General features: G+C 60.6%; 2 protein-coding genes across 2 annotated transcripts in view; both read left to right on the top strand.

The window, feature by feature from the left end:
- Positions 1-6,976, top strand: part of RGS12 (regulator of G-protein signaling 12) — an 81,722-nt gene extending 74,746 nt beyond the window's left edge. Inside the window, exons 13-20 of the mRNA XM_006875328.1 lie at positions 2,123-2,219; positions 3,549-3,619; positions 3,870-4,017; positions 5,235-5,777; positions 5,833-6,008; positions 6,126-6,225; positions 6,485-6,559; positions 6,699-6,976. Coding sequence (XP_006875390.1) covers positions 2,123-2,219; positions 3,549-3,619; positions 3,870-4,017; positions 5,235-5,777; positions 5,833-6,008; positions 6,126-6,225; positions 6,485-6,559; positions 6,699-6,976 — 1,488 coding nt within the window. The remainder of the gene's footprint in view (positions 1-2,122; positions 2,220-3,548; positions 3,620-3,869; positions 4,018-5,234; positions 5,778-5,832; positions 6,009-6,125; positions 6,226-6,484; positions 6,560-6,698) is intronic.
- Positions 6,977-8,421: 1,445 nt separating this feature from the next.
- HGFAC (HGF activator) overlaps positions 8,422-18,827 on the top strand; it is a 24,245-nt gene continuing 13,839 nt past the window's right edge. Inside the window, exons 1-16 of the mRNA XM_006875327.1 lie at positions 8,422-8,516; positions 8,825-8,919; positions 10,171-10,372; positions 11,925-12,117; positions 12,459-12,657; positions 12,729-12,825; positions 12,997-13,079; positions 13,710-13,832; positions 13,979-14,110; positions 14,361-14,471; positions 14,561-14,735; positions 14,961-15,046; positions 15,551-15,812; positions 17,922-18,061; positions 18,151-18,291; positions 18,428-18,576. Coding sequence (XP_006875389.1) covers positions 8,422-8,516; positions 8,825-8,919; positions 10,171-10,372; positions 11,925-12,117; positions 12,459-12,657; positions 12,729-12,825; positions 12,997-13,079; positions 13,710-13,832; positions 13,979-14,110; positions 14,361-14,471; positions 14,561-14,735; positions 14,961-15,046; positions 15,551-15,812; positions 17,922-18,061; positions 18,151-18,291; positions 18,428-18,576 — 2,283 coding nt within the window. The remainder of the gene's footprint in view (positions 8,517-8,824; positions 8,920-10,170; positions 10,373-11,924; positions 12,118-12,458; positions 12,658-12,728; positions 12,826-12,996; positions 13,080-13,709; positions 13,833-13,978; positions 14,111-14,360; positions 14,472-14,560; positions 14,736-14,960; positions 15,047-15,550; positions 15,813-17,921; positions 18,062-18,150; positions 18,292-18,427; positions 18,577-18,827) is intronic.

The following is an 18,827-nucleotide window of genomic DNA, read 5'->3' as shown; positions in this document are numbered from 1 at the left end:
GTTTGAGGTGAAGGGTCTCGGGCTGGTGTTTGAGGTGAAGGGTCTCGGGCTGGTGTTTGAGTGAAGGCTCTCAGGTTGACGTTTGAGGCGTGGTTTTGGTCATGGGAAATGAAAGTGAGGAAAGCAAAGAGAAAAAGACCATGCTCCATGGCTTACAGATGGGGTCAGGTGATAGTCAGAGCTGGTGGTCCCGTGCTGTGGTGGATGCTGAGGTGGCTGTTGGGTATTGGGCTGAGACACGCACGTTACCTCAGTCTGCCTCCATCACCTCAGCTACGCCTTTTACACTTGGAGTCCAGGTGGCACTGCACACAGGCTGCCTGTTGTCAGCACCTGAGGCTGGTGGGCAGGTGACAGTGAGTGTGCTGGAGGGTGGAGTCCCCATGGCTTTCTTACCTGGGTTCAGGTGGTGCCTGGTGGAGGGCGGGATTGTGAGATGTCATTGGCATGAACAGGAAATAGCGATGCCCGACTGTCTTGTCTGTTCTCTGAGAGATGACAATTCATCATACGACATTTGTCCTCTCCTTTCTTTATCATCTTTATGGGAGTTGTAATTTCAAGTATATTTGGGATTTTAATTTTTGCTGAAACTGGCCCCAAAATTATTCATATGCCCCAAAATGAATGGAAGGAAAATGTTCAATTATTTACAGACACCAGCTCCAGGGAGTAAGTTGACCCGGCTTCCCACATGCTCAGAACAGACTCAGCCCATGTGGATCCAGAAGGGGCGGGGACTTCCAGAGGGGCGTGGCCACAGGGGCGTGACCACAGAGGCCTGGGAGGACACACCGGGAGGGGCCTTGCAATGGCGTGGCTGGGCTGTTCTGCTATCAGTGACCACGTTATGCCTCAGTCTATCTATCTGTAAGAGGGCGTTCACTGTGGTAGCACGCTTGTGAGGTTGCTGGGCCTGGGGCATTGGACCACCGGGAGGTGGTGTGAGCTGGGTGTGTTGGTGGTGTAGTGGAGGCACTGTGGGGCCCTTGTGAACGTGAGTTTTCCTTGGACATGTTCCTGATTCTCTGGTGACTTGTGTGGTACGTTGCTGTTACGTCTTCCCTTCCTCATGCTCCCGGCCAGGCTCTGTCTGTGCGGGGCTGCGTCGTTTTCCCTGACCCTGGCTCCTATAGGTGCTCGGGGCTCACTGCTACAGGCATCTGGTGGCTTTTCTGAGTCTCTCACCCCCTTCCTCGGTCACAAACAGGGCACAGGCTCTGCCACAGCACAGTGGGCTCTGAGACAGGAGTCTAGTCAGCTGGTTGTGGGTACCGTTGAGTGGGATCCCACGTCCAACAGGACCAAACGTGCCCGGTCCTGAGCCGTCCTCACAGCTGTGTCTGAACCCCTTACTGCTGCCACTGTGTCGCCCCATGTCCGTGGGGGTCTTCCTCTTTTTCACTGACCCTCCACTTCACTAACTAAACATGATGTCCTTCAGGGACTGGTCCCTGCTGATTGGCTGTCCAAAATAAGGCAAAGTCTTAGCATCCTCACGTCTAAGGAGCCAGCATCTTAAATCTGCCCTAAACACACCTGCCTTTGCTGCTTGGGTTATGAGATGAGAACCTTCTGCCTCAGTGTCTGGTGAGGCCCTAGAAGCGGGTGGGGTGTGTGTAGTTAGGTTAGCCATTCTTTAGACCCTGGGGGGGTACAGATGGTGAATGTGCATCTTCAGATGCTCACCGCATGGGTAGAGGTTCGAATCTACCCAGAGGCACTGAGGAAGAAAGTCCTGTTGGTCTGCTTCTGAAAAACCAAATGCTGAAAAGCCTGTGGGTCACACACGGGTCGTCACGAGTCACACTTTTATGCCCACGTCAGTGAATAGTTAGGAGAGTTCTCACGCATATTTGAAAGCATGACATTTGGGGATGAAAGCATTTCTAGGTCTCAGTGCCGCTCTCCCTGCTCTGCTGGTTCTTCAGGCACTGGAGGCCCAGATGGACTGTCCAGTGGGCCGGAATCCTGAGTTTGTCCATGTTAGGAATCTGTGGCCAAGCCCTGGGGCGCTTGGGGTAGCCCACACCTGGCACGGGGATGGGGTCCCAGGAGTGGGTCACATGCAGCTGTTTCAGAATAATTTGGGGGAGCTGTTGACTGCTGTCTCTGACTTCAGAGTGGCGAAAAGGCGCTCCTGGACCTCGGCGCCCCTATATCCAGCCTGGACGGGCAGCGGGTCACCTTGGAGGAGAAGGAGCCTGCCAAGGGGAGAGGTACGTGAGCCTTCCTTCCCAAACGCTAGGGCGCCGTCTCTACCTCCATCTTGCCAGGCACAGCCCGGCCTTTGTGACCAAGGAGGACGCTTGCTCCGGGCTTGGGTGACCATCCGCACTGAACCCCGCCCCCTGCAGACAGTGCTGAGGTGCTCACGTACTCACACACATGAAGGTACTTTCACCACAGACTTGAAGGCACATTCAGTGAGCGCACACGTGTAGAGGTACTTCCACCACATACATACACGAGGGTGCCTCCGTTCCTCCCTGGGGCACATTCACTATGTACACATGAGGGCATGTTTATCACACACATGTCGGTACTTTGACCACATGGATGAGAGCACGTCCACATGTGTGAGGGAAGGCTCGTGGCCGCTCTGTGAGAGGGACATGGAGCTCCGAAGGCCAGGTGGGGCAGGAGGTGAGGAGAAGGCTGGCGTGGCTCCTGCAGCAGGAGCTGAGGCTGTGCCCGCTGCCCGGCCTGTGCTGGACTTACCCAAGTGCCGTGACTCAGCTACTTCACAGCTCGGTGCCACAGCCCTGGGTCAGACAGCTGGGAGGCTGTGGGACTGTGGGACGTAGGACCTCTGGCCTTCCCCGATGTCACAGATACAGATACATGGGGATGCTCACGTTCCCCTCAGAGTGCTCATCCATCCCTGCCAAATCACTGCACTAGACAAAGCCATTTAAACTGAGGTGGGGGTCCTGTTTGTTGTGCCCACTACCCAAGGACAAGCCGAGATGTGGCCCAGGGATTGTCCAGGTGGAGGGATCATGACAATGTGTCTCCTGGGAGTCTCCTAAGAGCATGGGGAGGAACCGCTGTCAGGGCCTCACCGTGGTGAGGGTCTGCATGCGTATTTCTGGGGCCTCTTCAGCCTCCTTCCCCTGGGTGTGGGCAGCCAGGTTGCAGGCCTGTGGCCATTTGTGCGTGGGTGAGTCTTGCAGAGGTGCTCCAGGCCGACTCCTTTACTGAAGGAATGATGGTGTGGTTTCTGTGGCTGCCCTGGCTTGTGACAGAGGCACACTTAGGGATGTCTTCTACCGTCCAAAGGACATTCATGCCAAAAATGAACACGAAACAAGCTTTTTGTGCAATATGTCAGCCCTCCTACAAAAGCCCCACAGAATTGCATGGCCCCTGCCCTCAGCCCCCAACAAATGTGTCCTCCCATCCTAGCCAGACACTTCGGCCAACCTCCCTGGGGCCAGCAGACCAGAGATGCTTATCGACATGTTTGTTCTCTCTGCAGCTTCGCCTTAGGTGAGGGCTGAGTGTGTGGATGGTGACACTTGTGTCCTTGTGTTCCGTCTCCACAGATAAACAGAAAGGTGCCGCAGGCAAACACGGTCTAGCTGTAAATTCCAGCTCCAGAAACCACACGGCGACGGTAAAGCTCTTGGTCCCCACGTGGCCCCGGTGCCGCCATGTGCCCCACACCTGTCCCCTGACTTTCCTCTTGTCTGCGGGGGGGTGGAGCGCGGCGGGGTGCGCTTCCTTTGGGGGTCTCTGTCCCGCCCTTGCTGCCCTGCGGTTCTCCCTCAGTGCCTTCTGAGGCTGGCCCACCCTCCTTGTCTGTCCCCGGTGAGCTGTGTGTGCTGGAAACGTGAGTGGGACTTTTGACTTTTCTCCTGCTGCAGGGAGAGGAAAGAGCGCTAGGCAAGTCTAGCTCTATTAAGATCAAAGGCGGAAAAAATGCTAGGGAGCCCCGGCTTTCAAACAGAGAAGAATCTATTGCAAAGATTGGGAAAAAAAAATATCAGAAAATTAATTTGGACGAAGCGGAGGGTATGTGGACTTTTTAAAATTTGCACGTCTTTTAGTAAACATGAGGCCAGTGTTCCGACGCCATTGTGGACGCGTCCCCTGACCAAGGAGTGTGTGGGCGGCTGCTGTCCTGTTATGTTGAGCGTGTCCCCTCCCGCCCCCCCCCCAACCCCCTGTGCTTGGGCTGCTGGTGTTGCTTGGACTTGTGTCCACACGTTCGCTGGCCACTGCGTCAGAGCCCCTGGTAGTGACCCTAGCCACCATCCATTCTCTGGGGTGCCTCCTTTCCGGGCTGCCCCTGTGTTACCGGCGGGTGTCAGTCAGCTGAGCTTTTACTGGAGGCCTGAGGGTGGCTATGTGGGGGCCTGTGTGTCCCCTAACCCCTAGGGGAGAGGGCTGTGCATAAGGAGGGGGCCTCTGCTCTCACACTTGCTCCGTCCCATCGCCTGTAACAGAGAGGCGCTAAAATCAGAGTCACAATGATCAAGTGTTACCGCCCCCATTTTCGTCCCATGAGGCCCCACAAACAGCCCACACCCTCTCCCTTGGCCTTTGGGGGCCCGTGGGTGTGCCGGAGTTAAATACGCCGTCCCGGAACCTGGGAAGCTGGAGGCTGCGGCCTTCGTGTGTGTCCGGAAAGGCTGAGTTAAGCTGTAGGGGTCACCAGCTCTGAGTGGGGGGCGGGCGTGCGTTGCCATGGAAATCAGCTCAGATCCGTGGGAGAAAGTTGAGGCTTTCTACTCCCCCGAAGATTTTCAGCCTCAGAAACCCCATACAGGGTCGCTGTGAGCCGTAAGTGGCACCGAGGAAACACGCGGCCCCCAGCCACTTGGTCCTCCCTGTCCCCGCTTAGACTCATGTGCTTGGCCTCTCTCCCACAAGCCCAGCTGAGCACCCCACCAACAAGTGGGGACCCCAAGAGTAGCTGAGTCTCATTCACTCACCTGTTTCGGGGGCTCCTCCCCACCCAGCTAGACCCCACTAGCTCTAGTGTCCTTGTAGCATCTGGTGGGGTGAAATGTCAGAGTCCCGTCAGGCCCCCCTGTACTCCCTCCTAAGTGGGGAGCCAGGCCTCGGTTGTCATGGGTCCCCCAAACGCTGGCTGTTCCGACTTGATCCAGAGCTGTGCCCGGCCCCCTGGCACGCACACTGTCCTGTGGGTGGAGACCTGGTGGGTCCCCGTGCCGGGGCCACGTGCTCAGGGGCTTTGACTGTGGCCCGTGGCTTTTGTCCTGCAGAGTTTTTCGAGCTTATCTCCAAGGCTCAGAGCAGCCGAGCTGATGACCAACGTGGGCTGCTGAGGAAGGAGGACCTGGTACTGCCCGAGTTCCTCCGTCTGCCGCCCGGCTCAGCTGGACCGCCACGCCCTAGCCATGGCTTCAGCAGGCGACTCGGGAAGAGCCACAGCCAGGACAGTGCCCCGCCGCCCGGCGAGAGGTGGGAGGTCCAGGACCTGGGCCACAGCCCCGCCACCAGCCCCAGCTCCTCTGGCAGCCAGCCCAGATCCCCCACGGCAGCCACGCCGCCCGGGCCCCAGGCCCCCCGGCCCCCTGCGCTGGAAGGGGCCGTGAAGCTCTGGAGACGGCAGTCGAGGGAGTTGGAGGGCGTGCAGACCCTGGAGGAGGACTCTGTGGCCGACCTGACACTGGTGGGGGAGGGGGACATCGACAGCCCCAATAGCACCCTGCTGCCACCACCACCCACCCCGCCGGCCGGCACCCACCAGGCGCCCCCAGCCCCGCTGCCAGATGCCCAGGACACGTCGGGACCGCAGAGACCAGGTACCTCCGGAGTCTGACCCTCACACCCCGGCTCGCCCCTCCGTGCCCACTACAGAGGCAGAACTGCTCAGTCGGCCCCGCCTGTCACCCCTAAGTGTTTCCTGTGTGTGCCCCCCGGCCTTCACTGCATGGAGCGTCAATGGCGGCTGGGCTAGAGTTTTGCCCAGGACAGTGGCCACCTCCGAGCGTCCTTCCTACCCCGCGGTCACTGGTGGGCCCATGTGTCTCGGGGTGAGGTTCCCTGAAGTACGGTGGGTGTGGAGGGCTGCAGGGGGCACCGCAGCTCCAGGAGCAGGTGGACATGTGGCCCTGGCTCCTTGGCTGGCTCAGCCCTGCTGCCCTTCCCAGCGTCCAGTGCCATGGTCGGAGCTGGTGGCTTCTCCACGAACCTCGCCAGTGTATGTTCGTAGCGTGCTAGCGCATGTGACGTGTTCTAGTGTGATGGCACGTGGGCGGGTGGGGCTACTGCTTCTGTGTGCCCACCCCCACAGCAGTCTCTGAGTCTTGCCTCCCGGGTCTGGGGGCAGCTCTCCCTCCCCTGCATGCCCCTGTGGTTCCACTTACCCCTCTGTCCCTCTGTCTGTCTGTCTTCGCTGTCACCGTCCGAGACTCCTCTCTGAGTAATAAACTCCCAGCTCGTCGCTGGACCGCCCGCCTGGAAGCTCTTCTTTCTCGTTCCCCTCAGAACTCTGTTCTTGTGGTTTCAGGGACTGGGAGGGTCATCCACTGCCAGTCCCAGTGGCCACGGTTGGATGACCGGGAGATGTGGATGTTCACGGGGGGTCTGGGCAGGAGGGAGGGCCAGCTTGCTGCTTCTGTCGGAGCACCTTCTCTGTACCTGACTCACCTGCTCCTCACGATGGCCGGCCGGGGCCGCATCTCACCTCCTATGCCTGCCCTCTGTCTGCCTGGCTCCTCCAGATGATCCCATGAAAGGAGTGGGGAGTGGGGGAGCGTGGCAAAGCAAAACGTGGGGTGCCCCTGCCTACCAGGTGTTGGGCCGGCCAGCTGTCCTCCCCAGTTCTCAGCCCCCTGCAGCCAATCTGCGTGCACACTGGCACGTCAGGATGGGCCCAGGGGTTCCCCGGCATTTCCCTCTCCATCTGCGGGTGTCCACTGTGCCTGTGGGGGCTCTGTGCACGTCCAGGGAAGGCTTCAGTGACGCTCTGGACGAGGGCTGGCCTCCAAAGGGGCTGTGATCTCTCAGCAATGACTGTGACCACTTTGTAACAACACGGTGGCCCTTTGGACTCACCTGCCCAACATAGCGTGTACTGGACAACCCCCATTCCTGCCCTCGGCACCCAGCTCCCAGTGGGCTGGAGAACTAGAGAAGGATGGTGATGGGGGAGGGGCTGCGGGACTTGTAGGGGCGTTTCTGACCTCATCATGGGACCCTCTGTTGAAGTGCCCGCTAGACTGACCTGAGCTGTTCGCATCCTCCAGGGACACACATCTCTGGACGTCCCAGATCTGTCCTCTGGGTTCTGCCCCCAACCAGCGACTCCCACATCCCCAGCCGGCCATTACTTCACCTTGTGACTTGTGTGTGGGGTCTCGGGTTGGTTCCCCTTCTCACCTCCCCCTGAATCAGCACCCCAATTCCAGTGCTGACCTCTGTCCAGTTCTGTTCCTTTCTTGTCGGTTCACCAGCCCTGAGTCCTGAGCCCTGACCCCCGAGGGTAGACTGGGAGAAGCCAAGTCCCCTCTGTGTCCTGTACACGTCTGAAGCCGCAATGGGGCATCTGGAAGAGGAGGGCTGCTCCCACAGCCTGGTCTGTGCCCCCTGCCTGAGCCCACCTCTGGCTCCTGAGGAGACATCTGCTGTGACGAGGACTGTTCACCCCCTGGCATTCCCAGCCAGGTCCCCCTGAAACACCACCCTCCTACGAGCCTGTCTATCCTTGTTCCCACTGACCTTCAGAGACCACCTCCCCTACCCCACCCTCCCTGTTGTCTCCTTGGCACAGTGGTTGCCGGGTGGTGTCTGCTGGAGTAAGGACCCACACCGAGCTCCATCAACCGCTAGCATAGACACGGGATCTGGGCCTCAGGAAGCAGGAGGTGGGGTGTGATACCCGGGATGGTCTCAGACCCCTCTGGACGGTGGATGGCTGGACAGGGAAGGCTCCCTGGGCTCCAGGCCCCTTGAACAGCTTGACCATCATGGTCTCATCCACTAGGGACCCGCAGAGCAGGTGGTCAGTGTGGGTCAGGGCTGTCAAGCTAACTGGGCAGAAGGCTCTCAGGAGTGTGGCGGGTCAGGGTGGCACCTGGCTGTGAGCTCAGGGAAGGATCTGTGAGCAAAGCCAGGGACAGACTGGCAGATGGACAGGCCAGAGCTGGAGGGAGGGCAGGCCAGCCGAGTGGACGGGGGAGCAGTTGTCCAGAGGCCTCACGTCCTGGTTGCTGGGGTGTCTGAAGGGTGCAGCACAGAGGTGTCGGAACAGTGCCGGGAAGCAGGTGGGGGGGCGATGCCTTGGGCATGAGAAGTCCGGAGGTCCAGGCCCCGCCGTGATCCCTGGAGCGACGTGCCCTGGAGGAAGCCCTGGGGCAGCGGTCTGGGCAGGTCCTGGCATGAAGCCTTGGGTGGTAAGCACTGAGTCAGGAGAGCATGTTTGGGCTCAGCAGGAAGCATCCGGGTATGGCCATCTCCTCAGGCACGAGGTACAGCGTGTGCCTGAAGGGAGCTGTCTTGTCCCCAGGAGTGGGTCCCCTGGGCTCTGAGAGGCCCGCAGAGTGGGTGCTTGGGAGCCCTTCAAAGTTGGATGCCCAGAAGGGGACCCTCCCATACCCGCCCCAGGCCCTGCAGTCGTGGAACCTCAGGGACCTTAGATGAGCCATTGAGGACTGGCTGGGAGAAGCTTCTAGAAACATCTCAGGGAGGATTTGGAGCATCCAGAAACGTCTCCATTGTTCAGCCATTTATGCCTGGGGCCCAGGGAGCCCTCACCTGATTTGGGGACCTCCGGATGCTGACTGGCAGCTGAGACCGCATCCTGAGATGAACTCCTGGGACCCTGGGCTCCCCACCCCCATCTTGGCAGCTCTATCCGCCTTCAGACAGCGGAGGGGGTCTACATCCCTGAGGCTTCAGCACAGCTGGGGAAACTGAGGTCCAAGAGCAGGACCCGTGGCCCTGGTTCAGGGGTGGCTCCAACCCCCCACAGTCTTCCCCAAGTAGAAGGGCTGACCGCTCACCTGACCACTGTCCCCTGCCCCTCCCTCCACCTCAGCCAGTGCTGGCCTTCAAGTCCTGACCCCTGGCATACCTACTGCACACCTGGCTTGGCCTGCCCTAGGGACCCCCACATCTGTCCAGTGGGGGATCTGCTCACCCCAGCATCAAGAAACTTCCACAGCAGTTTTGGGGAACCCTGAGGACTTCTGGGGGCTTGGAGCCTGAAAGCGCTCCAGGGACATGCAGAGGCCTAAGCAGGGGTCCCCTGGGGTGGGCTGCTGGAGTGGGGGCAGAGGCCGACAGCAGGCCTGTCGTGTCCAGTGAAGGGGAGGCGGGTAACTGGGGAGCAGCACCCGGGGCTGTAGCAGGGACGCATGACACTTGTGGGGGTGGGGGGCTGAGTTGGGCGTGGATGGGCCATGAGGCTTCAGGCAGGTGGATAAAAGGTGAAGAGGTGAAGAGCTGGAGGCTGGGCCTGGGAGCCCGCAGAGCCATCAGGGCACCTGGTTACGGGGGGTCTGATGTGGCCTGGAGCTCCTCAGTGGCCTGTCTGAGACCCTCACTCTGCCTGCATTGGGCCCTGGGCTTGAGGTTCGGCACACAGTTCTCCGGGGGAACGAAAACATAGCACCTCCGGGGACCCAGCACACAGCTTCCCCTGGGACCTAATGCACAGTGCAGCACACAGCCCCCCTGGGGACCTAGCCTGAGAGGACAGGTGTGCAGACAGCCCCCAGCCCTGCTCTTCTCTGTCCTTCGGCCGTTATCCTGGAGTTAACTCACCCCCACTGCGGTCTCCCAGCTCTCCAGCCCCTGTCCTGCCTTGTCCCTGGTAGATGGGGTGCTGGTCTTCACTGAGGCAACGCCAACCCTGAGCCCGGGTCACTGGGAAGGAGCCCCATGGTTCTGGGATGGCTGCCTGGAGGAGAATGAGGGGTCATGGCAGGGGGGCTGGGATGGCATGGTTAGGCCCTGGGTGGGACAGCAGCCTGGAGCTGGACCACAGTTTGGCATCCCCACAGTTCTGCAACACAAAACCTGTCCAGCCTTCCGCTTGCCACCCCTAGCCCCAGCCAGGATCCCTAGGTGACCAGCAGCTTCCTGGAGGTCTGCAGCTACGCCTGCTAACTTCCCTGGTGGCCGAGGGGCCCATGTGAGGGGTGGGCAGCTGCCCTGGTTGACCCTCAGTGATACTCTTCCCTCTCCTGACAGGAGGCGGGATCCAACGCAGCCGAGGCCTCCCGGTCAGAAGGATCATCGAAGTGGACTGTGTTACCAGGCCAGTGCCCACACTGGGGGATCAGACAGGCCCCAGGCAGTCGTGGGCCAGTGGACCCCCAGCATCAGAACCCTCCGGCCTGGCTCCCACCTCAGGGGAGCCTGCCAAGGCCGCAGCTGCCCAGCACCATGCCACGTTCGTCTAAAACCACCCCACGCCCTGGCGCTGCAGCTGAGCGCTCTCTCACCGACAAGCATGTGCTGACCCTCGGACAGATGAGGGGTCTCAGGGATGTTTCTGCTGACCTGGCGGGGGACGGGACACTTCTCTGCCCTGCCGCACCCTCTAGCCCTTGTTCAATAAAACATTTTGGGGGTCCACTAAGTGTTGAGTCTCCTGGGGGAACTGGGGAAACAGACTGCACCCAGAGGACTCTTAAGCACACTGCAGAGGTGGTCCTGGGGGTGGACGTAGCTCAGAGTGATGTGGTTGGGGTGCTCAGTAAGAATGAGGGTCACACTCCCAGCCCAGCCTAGTACCTTCTTCTGTCCCCCAGACAGACAGACAGACAGAACGGGATCTTTGGGAATCTGTTCTTGGGTAGGGACAGGGTTCGGCTTGGGACATGTTCACTGAACCTTTGGTGCCTCCACCCTGCCCTTGAGGGGTGATCTGTGCTGGAGAATCCTGGAGTCAGCAGACAGAGTACATGCAAAGGCCCCGAGGCTCAGCGAGTCTTGAGTCAAGCAAATGAGGCCACAGTGAGGTGGTAGGATGAGCCCAATACACGGCTGGTGGAACTGGGGCACCCGGAAGTCTAGGGGTGGGGAGCACTGTGTGGGAGAACCAAGGGAGAAAGGATGGAGAGGTACCCCCTCGGGACACCAAACACATTGGGGACAAGTGTGGACCCCAGGCAGCAAGGGAAGGGTGGGGAAGCTTCTGGGAACCTGGATGCCAGAAGGGGACGAGAAGGTGGTCCCAGTATTCCCGGGACCAAGAGGGGAGTGGACACTGACCACCTGTGACAAGGAGCCTGGCTGGGGTCCCAGACTGGGCCAGGACAGATGCTCCTAGGACCCTCGACTGTCCCAGGCATTGAGATTGCTGGTAGTGGTAAAGGACAAAGGAATAGTGATGTTGTCATGCTGCTTCTACTAGGGACAGCGGATAGACAGACATGCTGGGGACAGCAGACAAATGGACGTGCTGGGGACAGCGGACAGACATGTACTAGGGGCAGCAGACAAACAGATGTACTAGAGACAGTGGGCAGACAGACACACTAGGGACAGTGGACAGACATGTACTAGAGACAGCAGACAGATGTACTAGGGACACACTGGGCAGGCATCCAAGGCCGGGGCTAGGCCTCTAGGGAATTGAGGGTGGGGTGTAGAGAGAGGACAAGGAGTGGGGGGCCAGGAGGGAGAGGCAGGGAAGGGGAGGTGGGGGAACCCGAACGGCAGAAGAGGCTCCCACAACCGCTGTGCCCATGGCTCCAACTCCGACCCCAGATCTCAGAGGAGTGCACAAGACCCAAGAGTATCGGTGCAGGCCTCTGTGTCCCTGGGCTCAGTCTGAGAGGGTGGTCAGAGCTGGACAGACGAGGCAGGGATGCTGTGGTGGGCCGCAAGGGCTTCCTGGAGGAGGAGTCTGCGTGTGCAGATGGGTTAATCATTGCCTGGCAGCCTTGACCCCCAGCTGCCCTGGTCCTGCTGTCCCGTTGCCTCTGCCCTTCGGCCAGCTCAGGAGGAGCCATGGGGTTCTGGGTCTGGGTCCCCGGACACTGTCCCCTTCCTGGGCCGTTCCTGCTCCCACCACTGCTATTGCTGCTATTGGCATCTGGTGGGGCCCAGCTTCCGGCCAGCAGGGTGAGCGCTGACCCCTCACCAGAGGACATCGGCCTGCCTCCCCATGCCCACTCGGTCAAAGTGCCTGTAGGCCGTTGGCTGAGGCACATGGTCCCCCAGGGCAGGGGTCGGATGTAGGGAGAGGTGGGTGTTGAAGGCCCTGGAGGTCCAGTCTGACTGCAGGTTGCTGTCCCTGGACAGACTGGCCTGGTCTGCTGGGGGTGGCGGGGTGGGGGCAGGGTAGGGCTGGTCATCTGTCTAAACCTCCGGGCCTGAGTGTTGGAGGGGGTGAGGGGGAGGCCCATCCCCAGGACTGACCTCAGAATCTGGCCGTGGGTACCCTGACCGAGACCTGAGGGCCCACCCACAAACCTGGGGAGAGACATCCCTATAGCCTGCCCCTGCCCAGCCCTCTCGGCTTCCTCTAGAACTGGACAGAGTCCCCGCAACGCAACACCACAGTGACCCCAGGAGCCCCCACAGTCCCGAGCCCATCGGGGGCCCCCTGGACATCAGTGACACCCTCCACCCCAGCAGCAAGCACTTCTGAGGCTCCAGTGGATGGGCATCGTGGAGAGGGACCCATCCCCACTCCTAGGGGGGACTTGAGCAGCACTGAGGACCGAGGTGGGTCAAGGGCTCTTGGGGAGAGGGTCAGGGGTGCTGGTGTGGGCCTCACTGACTCTGTCCTCCCGCAGTGCTCACGGAGGATGGACAGACCTGCAGGTTCCCCTTCCGCTACGGTGGCCGCATGCACCAAGCCTGTACCTCTGAGGGCAGTGCACGCAGGAAGTGGTGGGTTTCTGGGATGGGGGGATTCCCGCCCTTCATCCACCCGGCAGGACTCCCTCCGTCACCCTAGCCCCCAGCTTCCCCAGTGGGCTGTTGATAGACACGTGGGGAGTAAGTTAAAGAGTGGGCGGGATGAAACGGGAAGCCCCCGTCAGCACAACTGTCCACCCCCAGGTGTGCCACGACTCACAACTATGACCGGGACCGCTCCTGGGGCTACTGTGCCCCCACCACCACCAGGCCTCTGGGGGACCCAGGTGGGTTCAGGGTGGCCTGAGTTTGGTCCCCCATGGGCAGTCTGGGGTGAGTGAGCTGGAGGGGTCAAAGGACAGAAGTGAGGTGGGGGGCAGCTGAGACTTGGGTGGAAATTGGGGAGCAGGGAGCCTGCTTGGAGTGGAACGGGGTTCTCTAATGAATCATCTGCAGGTATGGGGACAAGTGGGGGCAGAGAAGCAGTCACTGGAATTTTTTGGGGGCTTGGGGGTTCCCGATGACAAACATGTGGTCATTGTTGTGGTCGCAGTGCCCCCTGGTGGCCAGACTGGACTCTGCGGTCTCAAGGTCCAAACCCAAATATGGCCCAGGGTGCATGGGATGGGGCCCAATGAGGCAAGGTGGGTGGGTGGGGTCTTGCACACTCAGTCTCCAGACTGGTGGCTGCAGACGTTAGCCAGTGACTTTGCGGCCTGATTGTGCCCGAGCGGCTGGCCTCCGGGGCCTGACTGCCGACCCGGGTGTGGGTGCCCAGGGAGGAAGGACTAAGGTCCCCAGCAAGTGCTAAGACTGGACTTCAGACTCCCAGGGAGCCTGCACCCCAAGAAACTCAGAAGCTGGGGCCAGGAGGTGGGACCCCATTTGGTCCCTCACAGCCCCCTTGGTGTTCCCAGGCACGCTGGACCCCTGTGCCTCCAGCCCCTGCCTCAACGGGGCCTCCTGCTCTAGCACTCAGGATAGCTCGTCCTATCTCTGCTCCTGCCCCATGGCCTTCACCGGCAAGGACTGCAGCCAGAGTGAGCCTGGGACTGTGTGTGTGTGGGGGGGGGGGTGGGGGGAGGGTGAATGGAGGTGGGTGGGCGGTGAGCAGGTGCCTGCTGAGTGCTGGGGGGTGAATGGGGGTCATGGGGGGACAGGCGGAGGCTCATTGCATGCCCCCCAGAGAAGTGCTTTGACCGGACGCGGTATGAATACCTGGAGACAGGAGACCACTGGGCCCGTGTGCACCAGGGCCACGTGGAGCAGTGTAGCTGTGCCGGGGGCGAAGCTCAGTGCCAGGATACGCGGCACACAGGTGTGCCCACCCCACCCCCCAAAGCTTGAGCAGGTCCACAGAGGGGAGGGAACGCTGGCCCAAAGTTACCTTGCGACTCTGGGGTGGTCCCAGACCTGAGACCCCTGTGCACGCCTCCCCAGCACCCCCAGCTTGCCTGAGCCCTGTGCCAAATACCAGGCATGCCTGATTCCCCCTGCCCGTTCCCCCTAGCTTGCCTAAAATCCCCTCCCCTCCTCCTGAGCCCCCCTTCCCACCCCTGTCCCCCCAGCTTGTCTGAGCAACCCCTGCTTGAATGGAGGTACCTGCCACCTGATTGTGGCCACCGGGACCACCATCTGCGCCTGCCTGCCGGGTTACGCTGGTCGGCTTTGCAACATCGGTGAGTAGTCAGCACCCTGGGGTGGGGGTGAGAGAATCCAGGCATCAGCCAGGCCTCACGCACACCCTCCCCCCATCCCCGGCCTCCAGTGCCTGCCGAGAGCTGCTTTCTGGGCAATGGTACCCAGTACCGTGGTGTGGCCAGCACAGCAGCCTCTGGCCTCAGCTGTCTGGCCTGGAATTCGGATCTGCTCTACCAGGAGCTGCACGTGGACTCAGTGTCTGCCGCTGCACTGCTCGGCCTGGGGCCCCACGCCTACTGCCGGTCAGCACCCCACGCTCCCTGGGGATGGCGACCCTCAGATCCCACTGGGTCCCACAGCCGGTGGGGTGCCCGGCCCCAGGGGCTGGCTGAGGAAGATGCCAGGGCAGGGACCCGACCCACACAGTCCAAGAGCAGCGGTCCCCGTCCCAGTGTCTACACCACCCCTCTCTGACCTCACCCTCTCTGAGGGACCGTGGGACCCCCTTCCGCCTCTGTGTCCTCCAGGAACCCTGACCGGGACGAGAGGCCGTGGTGTTACGTGCTCAAGGACAACATGCTCTCCTGGGAGTACTGTCGCTTGGTGGCCTGCGGTGAGCGATGGGCTGGGGCGGGGCTCTGTCCTCCTCACCTGCTGAGTGCCACGCTGGCCTCTTCTTCCTGGAGACTGAGGGTCACTGGGTGGCTGTCTGGGGCAGAGTGGGTACAGTGGCTGTCCAGGCAGCAGGCTTTGACACCCTGGGATGCCCATGCCCAGGATTGTTTCCCAGGGACAGGGACACCCTGAAGGGCCTATACCCCTGAACCCCCATCTCTCATCTGGGTCTCTGGTCTGCATGCAGCAGGCCCCTCTGAGCCACACAAAGCGGCCCCCACGTGGAGAGTGATCGTTAGCCTATAAATGGGGAAACAGAAGCTCTGGGAGTAAGCACCCAAGGGCAGAGACGCGCCCATACTTGGATCCAGGATTGCTGAGGGTGGGAGGGGATGTGGGGGACCCATGAGGGGCCCGTGGAGGTGGGCAGTGGGATCAGGGTGTGCAAACCAGGCCTGGCTGTGCTGTGTGCGTGGTTATGACCCGGAACGTCTATTCCTAGAATCCTTAACCAGAAGACAGCCGCCTTCCACCCCTGAGGTCCTGCTGACCATGCTGGAACCAGCAGCTCCTGGTGGGCGTCGGACCTGTGGCAAGAGGCACAAGAAGAGGAATTTCCTACGACCCCGTATCATTGGGGGCTCGGCCGCCCTGCCTGGCTCCCACCCCTGGCTGGCTGCCGTCTACATTGGGGACAACTTCTGTGCTGGAAGCCTCATTCATACCTGCTGGGTGGTGTCTGCAGCCCACTGCTTCTCCAACAGGTGAGCTGGTGCCGCTCCAGATGGTGCATGACCCCCAATATCCCTCCATCTGCACCTCTACATGCGCATTGTCTTCTCCACATCCAGCCACTCTCCATCTGCCTGCCCATCTACCTAGGGGCTTGTCCACCTCCCCATCCACCCTCTCCATCCACCCACTTCCCCATCCATCCACCCAGCCATCCATCTAGTCCATTCCCCACTCACCTACCCATGGGACTGTCCACCTACCTCCCCATCCATCCACCTTCATATATGTCCATCCACCTACCCACTCACCCGCATCTGCTCACCTGTCTATCTATTGGACCATCACCTGCCCGTGCCCACTCACCCATGAGACTGTCCACCTGCCTATATCCACCCACCCACCGTCCACCCACCGATCTACTGACCCCACCCCAGTCACCCACCCCATCCACCTACTCACCCACTCCTCACTAATCCGTCAACTACTCCAACACACATCCACTGACCCACCCAGCTCCCCACTCATCCATCTGCTCACCACACACATCCATCCACCCAACACTCACTCACCCATCCATCCACCGGAGACTGCCCATGGGCCCATGTAGACCTACCTGCCACTCCTCAGCCACCCACCCATCTGCCTGTCCTCACATGTTCCCACTGGACCCTCTCATCCCCCACTGCCTTGCAGCCCCCTTGGTAGTAGTTGAGACTATCAGACCCCCGAGATCCCACCTTTACCCCATGAAGCTGACACGGTGCAGGGAGGAGGCATTTCTCAGAGGAGCAGACCCCGCACTCCACCCCTGATCCCAGCTCAGGGGACTCAGGTCTTCTTCCAGGTGGGGGTGGACCCTGCCCAGCTATTCTCTACGCGATACTCCAGCTGGGCACCAGGGGGCGCAGTGACAGCGCTCAGGGTCCGGAGGGGAGGAGCCCTGGAAGGTCGTGGAGTCCCACCCTCCGGGGAACAGGGAGGTCTTCTGTTGGTGGACACCCCCGTTCGATGTGGCAAGGGCTCTGACTTCCTAGGTGGGCCACCAGGTGTTTTGGTGCAGAGCGGTACTGAGAGAGGAGTTGGATCCCTCCGCCTCACCCCTGCCCGCCCCCACTGCCAGCCCCCAGGGCCACCCTCAGGCTCCGCCTGGCATAAGGGGGGAGGAGTAAGGAGGAGCTTGGGGGTGGTCTTAGGGTGGGGAGGCTGCCCTGCAGGGCCAGAAGGGTGTATTCCTCAACTGGAGGCAGATGGCAGCCATTTCTGGCGGAAGCACTTAATTCCCCTTGAGTCCCACGAGACCTGGGGCATTCCAAGTTCATCCCCAAAGGCCCCCAGGTTCTGGCTCACACTCTGCGTGCGATCCCCGTGGGCTGGAGACGTCATGCCTAGCAGGTGGTGGCAGGGGTCCAGGAGCAGGGACCTTGAGCCCCTTTTCAGATGGAAACTAAGGCCTGGAAGGTTGGTCACGGAGGCCTCAAGGCAGCTGGGGCTGAGGTGCAGCTGGACCTCTACAGAGGGCTCAGAGGGGACAGGGACTGCCAAGGGGGCGGGCAGCCAAGGGGGGCTGGGTCTCTCCCACTCGGGATCCACCTCCGAGTGGGCCTTTGCAGTGTCTGGTGCAAGGAGCTCAGGTTGTCCTTGGTGGGTGTGTGCCATGGAGTCTGTTCTGACTCATAGCGACCCTTGTACAGGGTTGCCGAGGCTCTGGCAGCATAGTGGTTACGAATCGGGCTGAGAACCGCAAGGTCAGCAGTTCGAAACTACCAGCTGTTCCGTGGGAGAAAGATGAAGCTTTTTGCTCCTGTAAAGATTTACAGCCTCTGAAACCCTGTACAGGGTCGCTATGAGTTGGAACTGACTCCACGGCACATAACTACCACCACCACCAAATCTTTACGGGAGCAGAAAGCCTCATCTTTCTCCCGCAGAACAGTTGGTAGTTTCGAACTGCTGACCTTAAAGTTCGCAACCCGTTTCATAACCACTACGCTCCCAGAGCTCCTTAGTCCTCCACTATCGCTCCTGTGTCCTCAGAGACCCGGCCCCCCTCCCCTCAGGCCGCTCCCAGGACTGAGGTCCCACTAGGAGTAAAGGGGGGTGGGGAAGGGCAGTCTTACTGCCCACCCCTTCCCCTACAGCCCCCGCAAGGAGAGCGTCTCTGTGGTCCTGGGTCAGCACTTCTTCAACCTCACCACGGATGTGACGCAGACATTTGGCATTGAGAAGTACATCCCGTATCCCCGCTACTCCGTGTTCAACCCCAGCGACCACGACCTCGGTGTGCAGGGGAGGGCGGGGTGTGGGGGCCCCCTTTGCTCTCAGCCACCTCCTGCCATCTAGCTGACCTCTGCCTTCCTCCCTGCCCAGTCCTGATCCGGCTGAAGAGGAAGGGGGATCGCTGTGCTGTCCGTTCCCAGTTTGTCCAGCCCATCTGCCTGCCCGAGCCCAGCAGCTCCTTCCCCACTGGACACAAGTGCCAGATTGCTGGCTGGGGCCACATGGGAGAGAGTGAGTGGGGGGAGAGTGGAGGGTGGGGGTGAGTAGGGCTGGGGTATAAGTAGGGGTGGAGATGAGTGGGGAGTAGATTCAGGAAATGGGGTGGTGGTGGGGTCTCTCCCACCCCTGAACAGACTGCACCCCGCAGACATGAGCAGCTACTCAAGCTCACTGAGGGAGGCCCTGGTTCCACTTGTGGCTGACCATAAGTGCAGCAGCCCCGAAGTATATGGTGCTGACATTAGTCCCAACATGCTCTGTGCTGGCTACTTTGATTGCAAGGCCGATGCCTGCCAGGTAAGCCAGCCCTGACCCAGCCCAGACATGGCCTTCCCCAGACGGAAGATTCTCAGGTGAATCCAAGGGAGCTTAGAGCTGGATGGGATCTCAGACAAGGAACACCCTTTAGCCTAGACGATAGCATCCCAGGATAGCGCTCACGGTCTCTGGAAGTCCTCCAAGTCACTGCAGGGAGAGAGAAATTCCTTCCTCATACAGATGGGAAAAGAAGGTCAGAGAGGAGTCTGGGGTTTCATCCATCCATCCAT

This window comes from Chrysochloris asiatica, unplaced genomic scaffold, assembly GCF_000296735.1.
Source record: "Chrysochloris asiatica unplaced genomic scaffold, ChrAsi1.0 scaffold00319, whole genome shotgun sequence".
Taxonomy (NCBI): Eukaryota; Metazoa; Chordata; class Mammalia; order Afrosoricida; family Chrysochloridae; genus Chrysochloris; species Chrysochloris asiatica.
The sequence above is the reverse complement of the archived record's forward strand: the minus strand, read 5'-3'. Positions and strand labels throughout refer to the sequence as shown.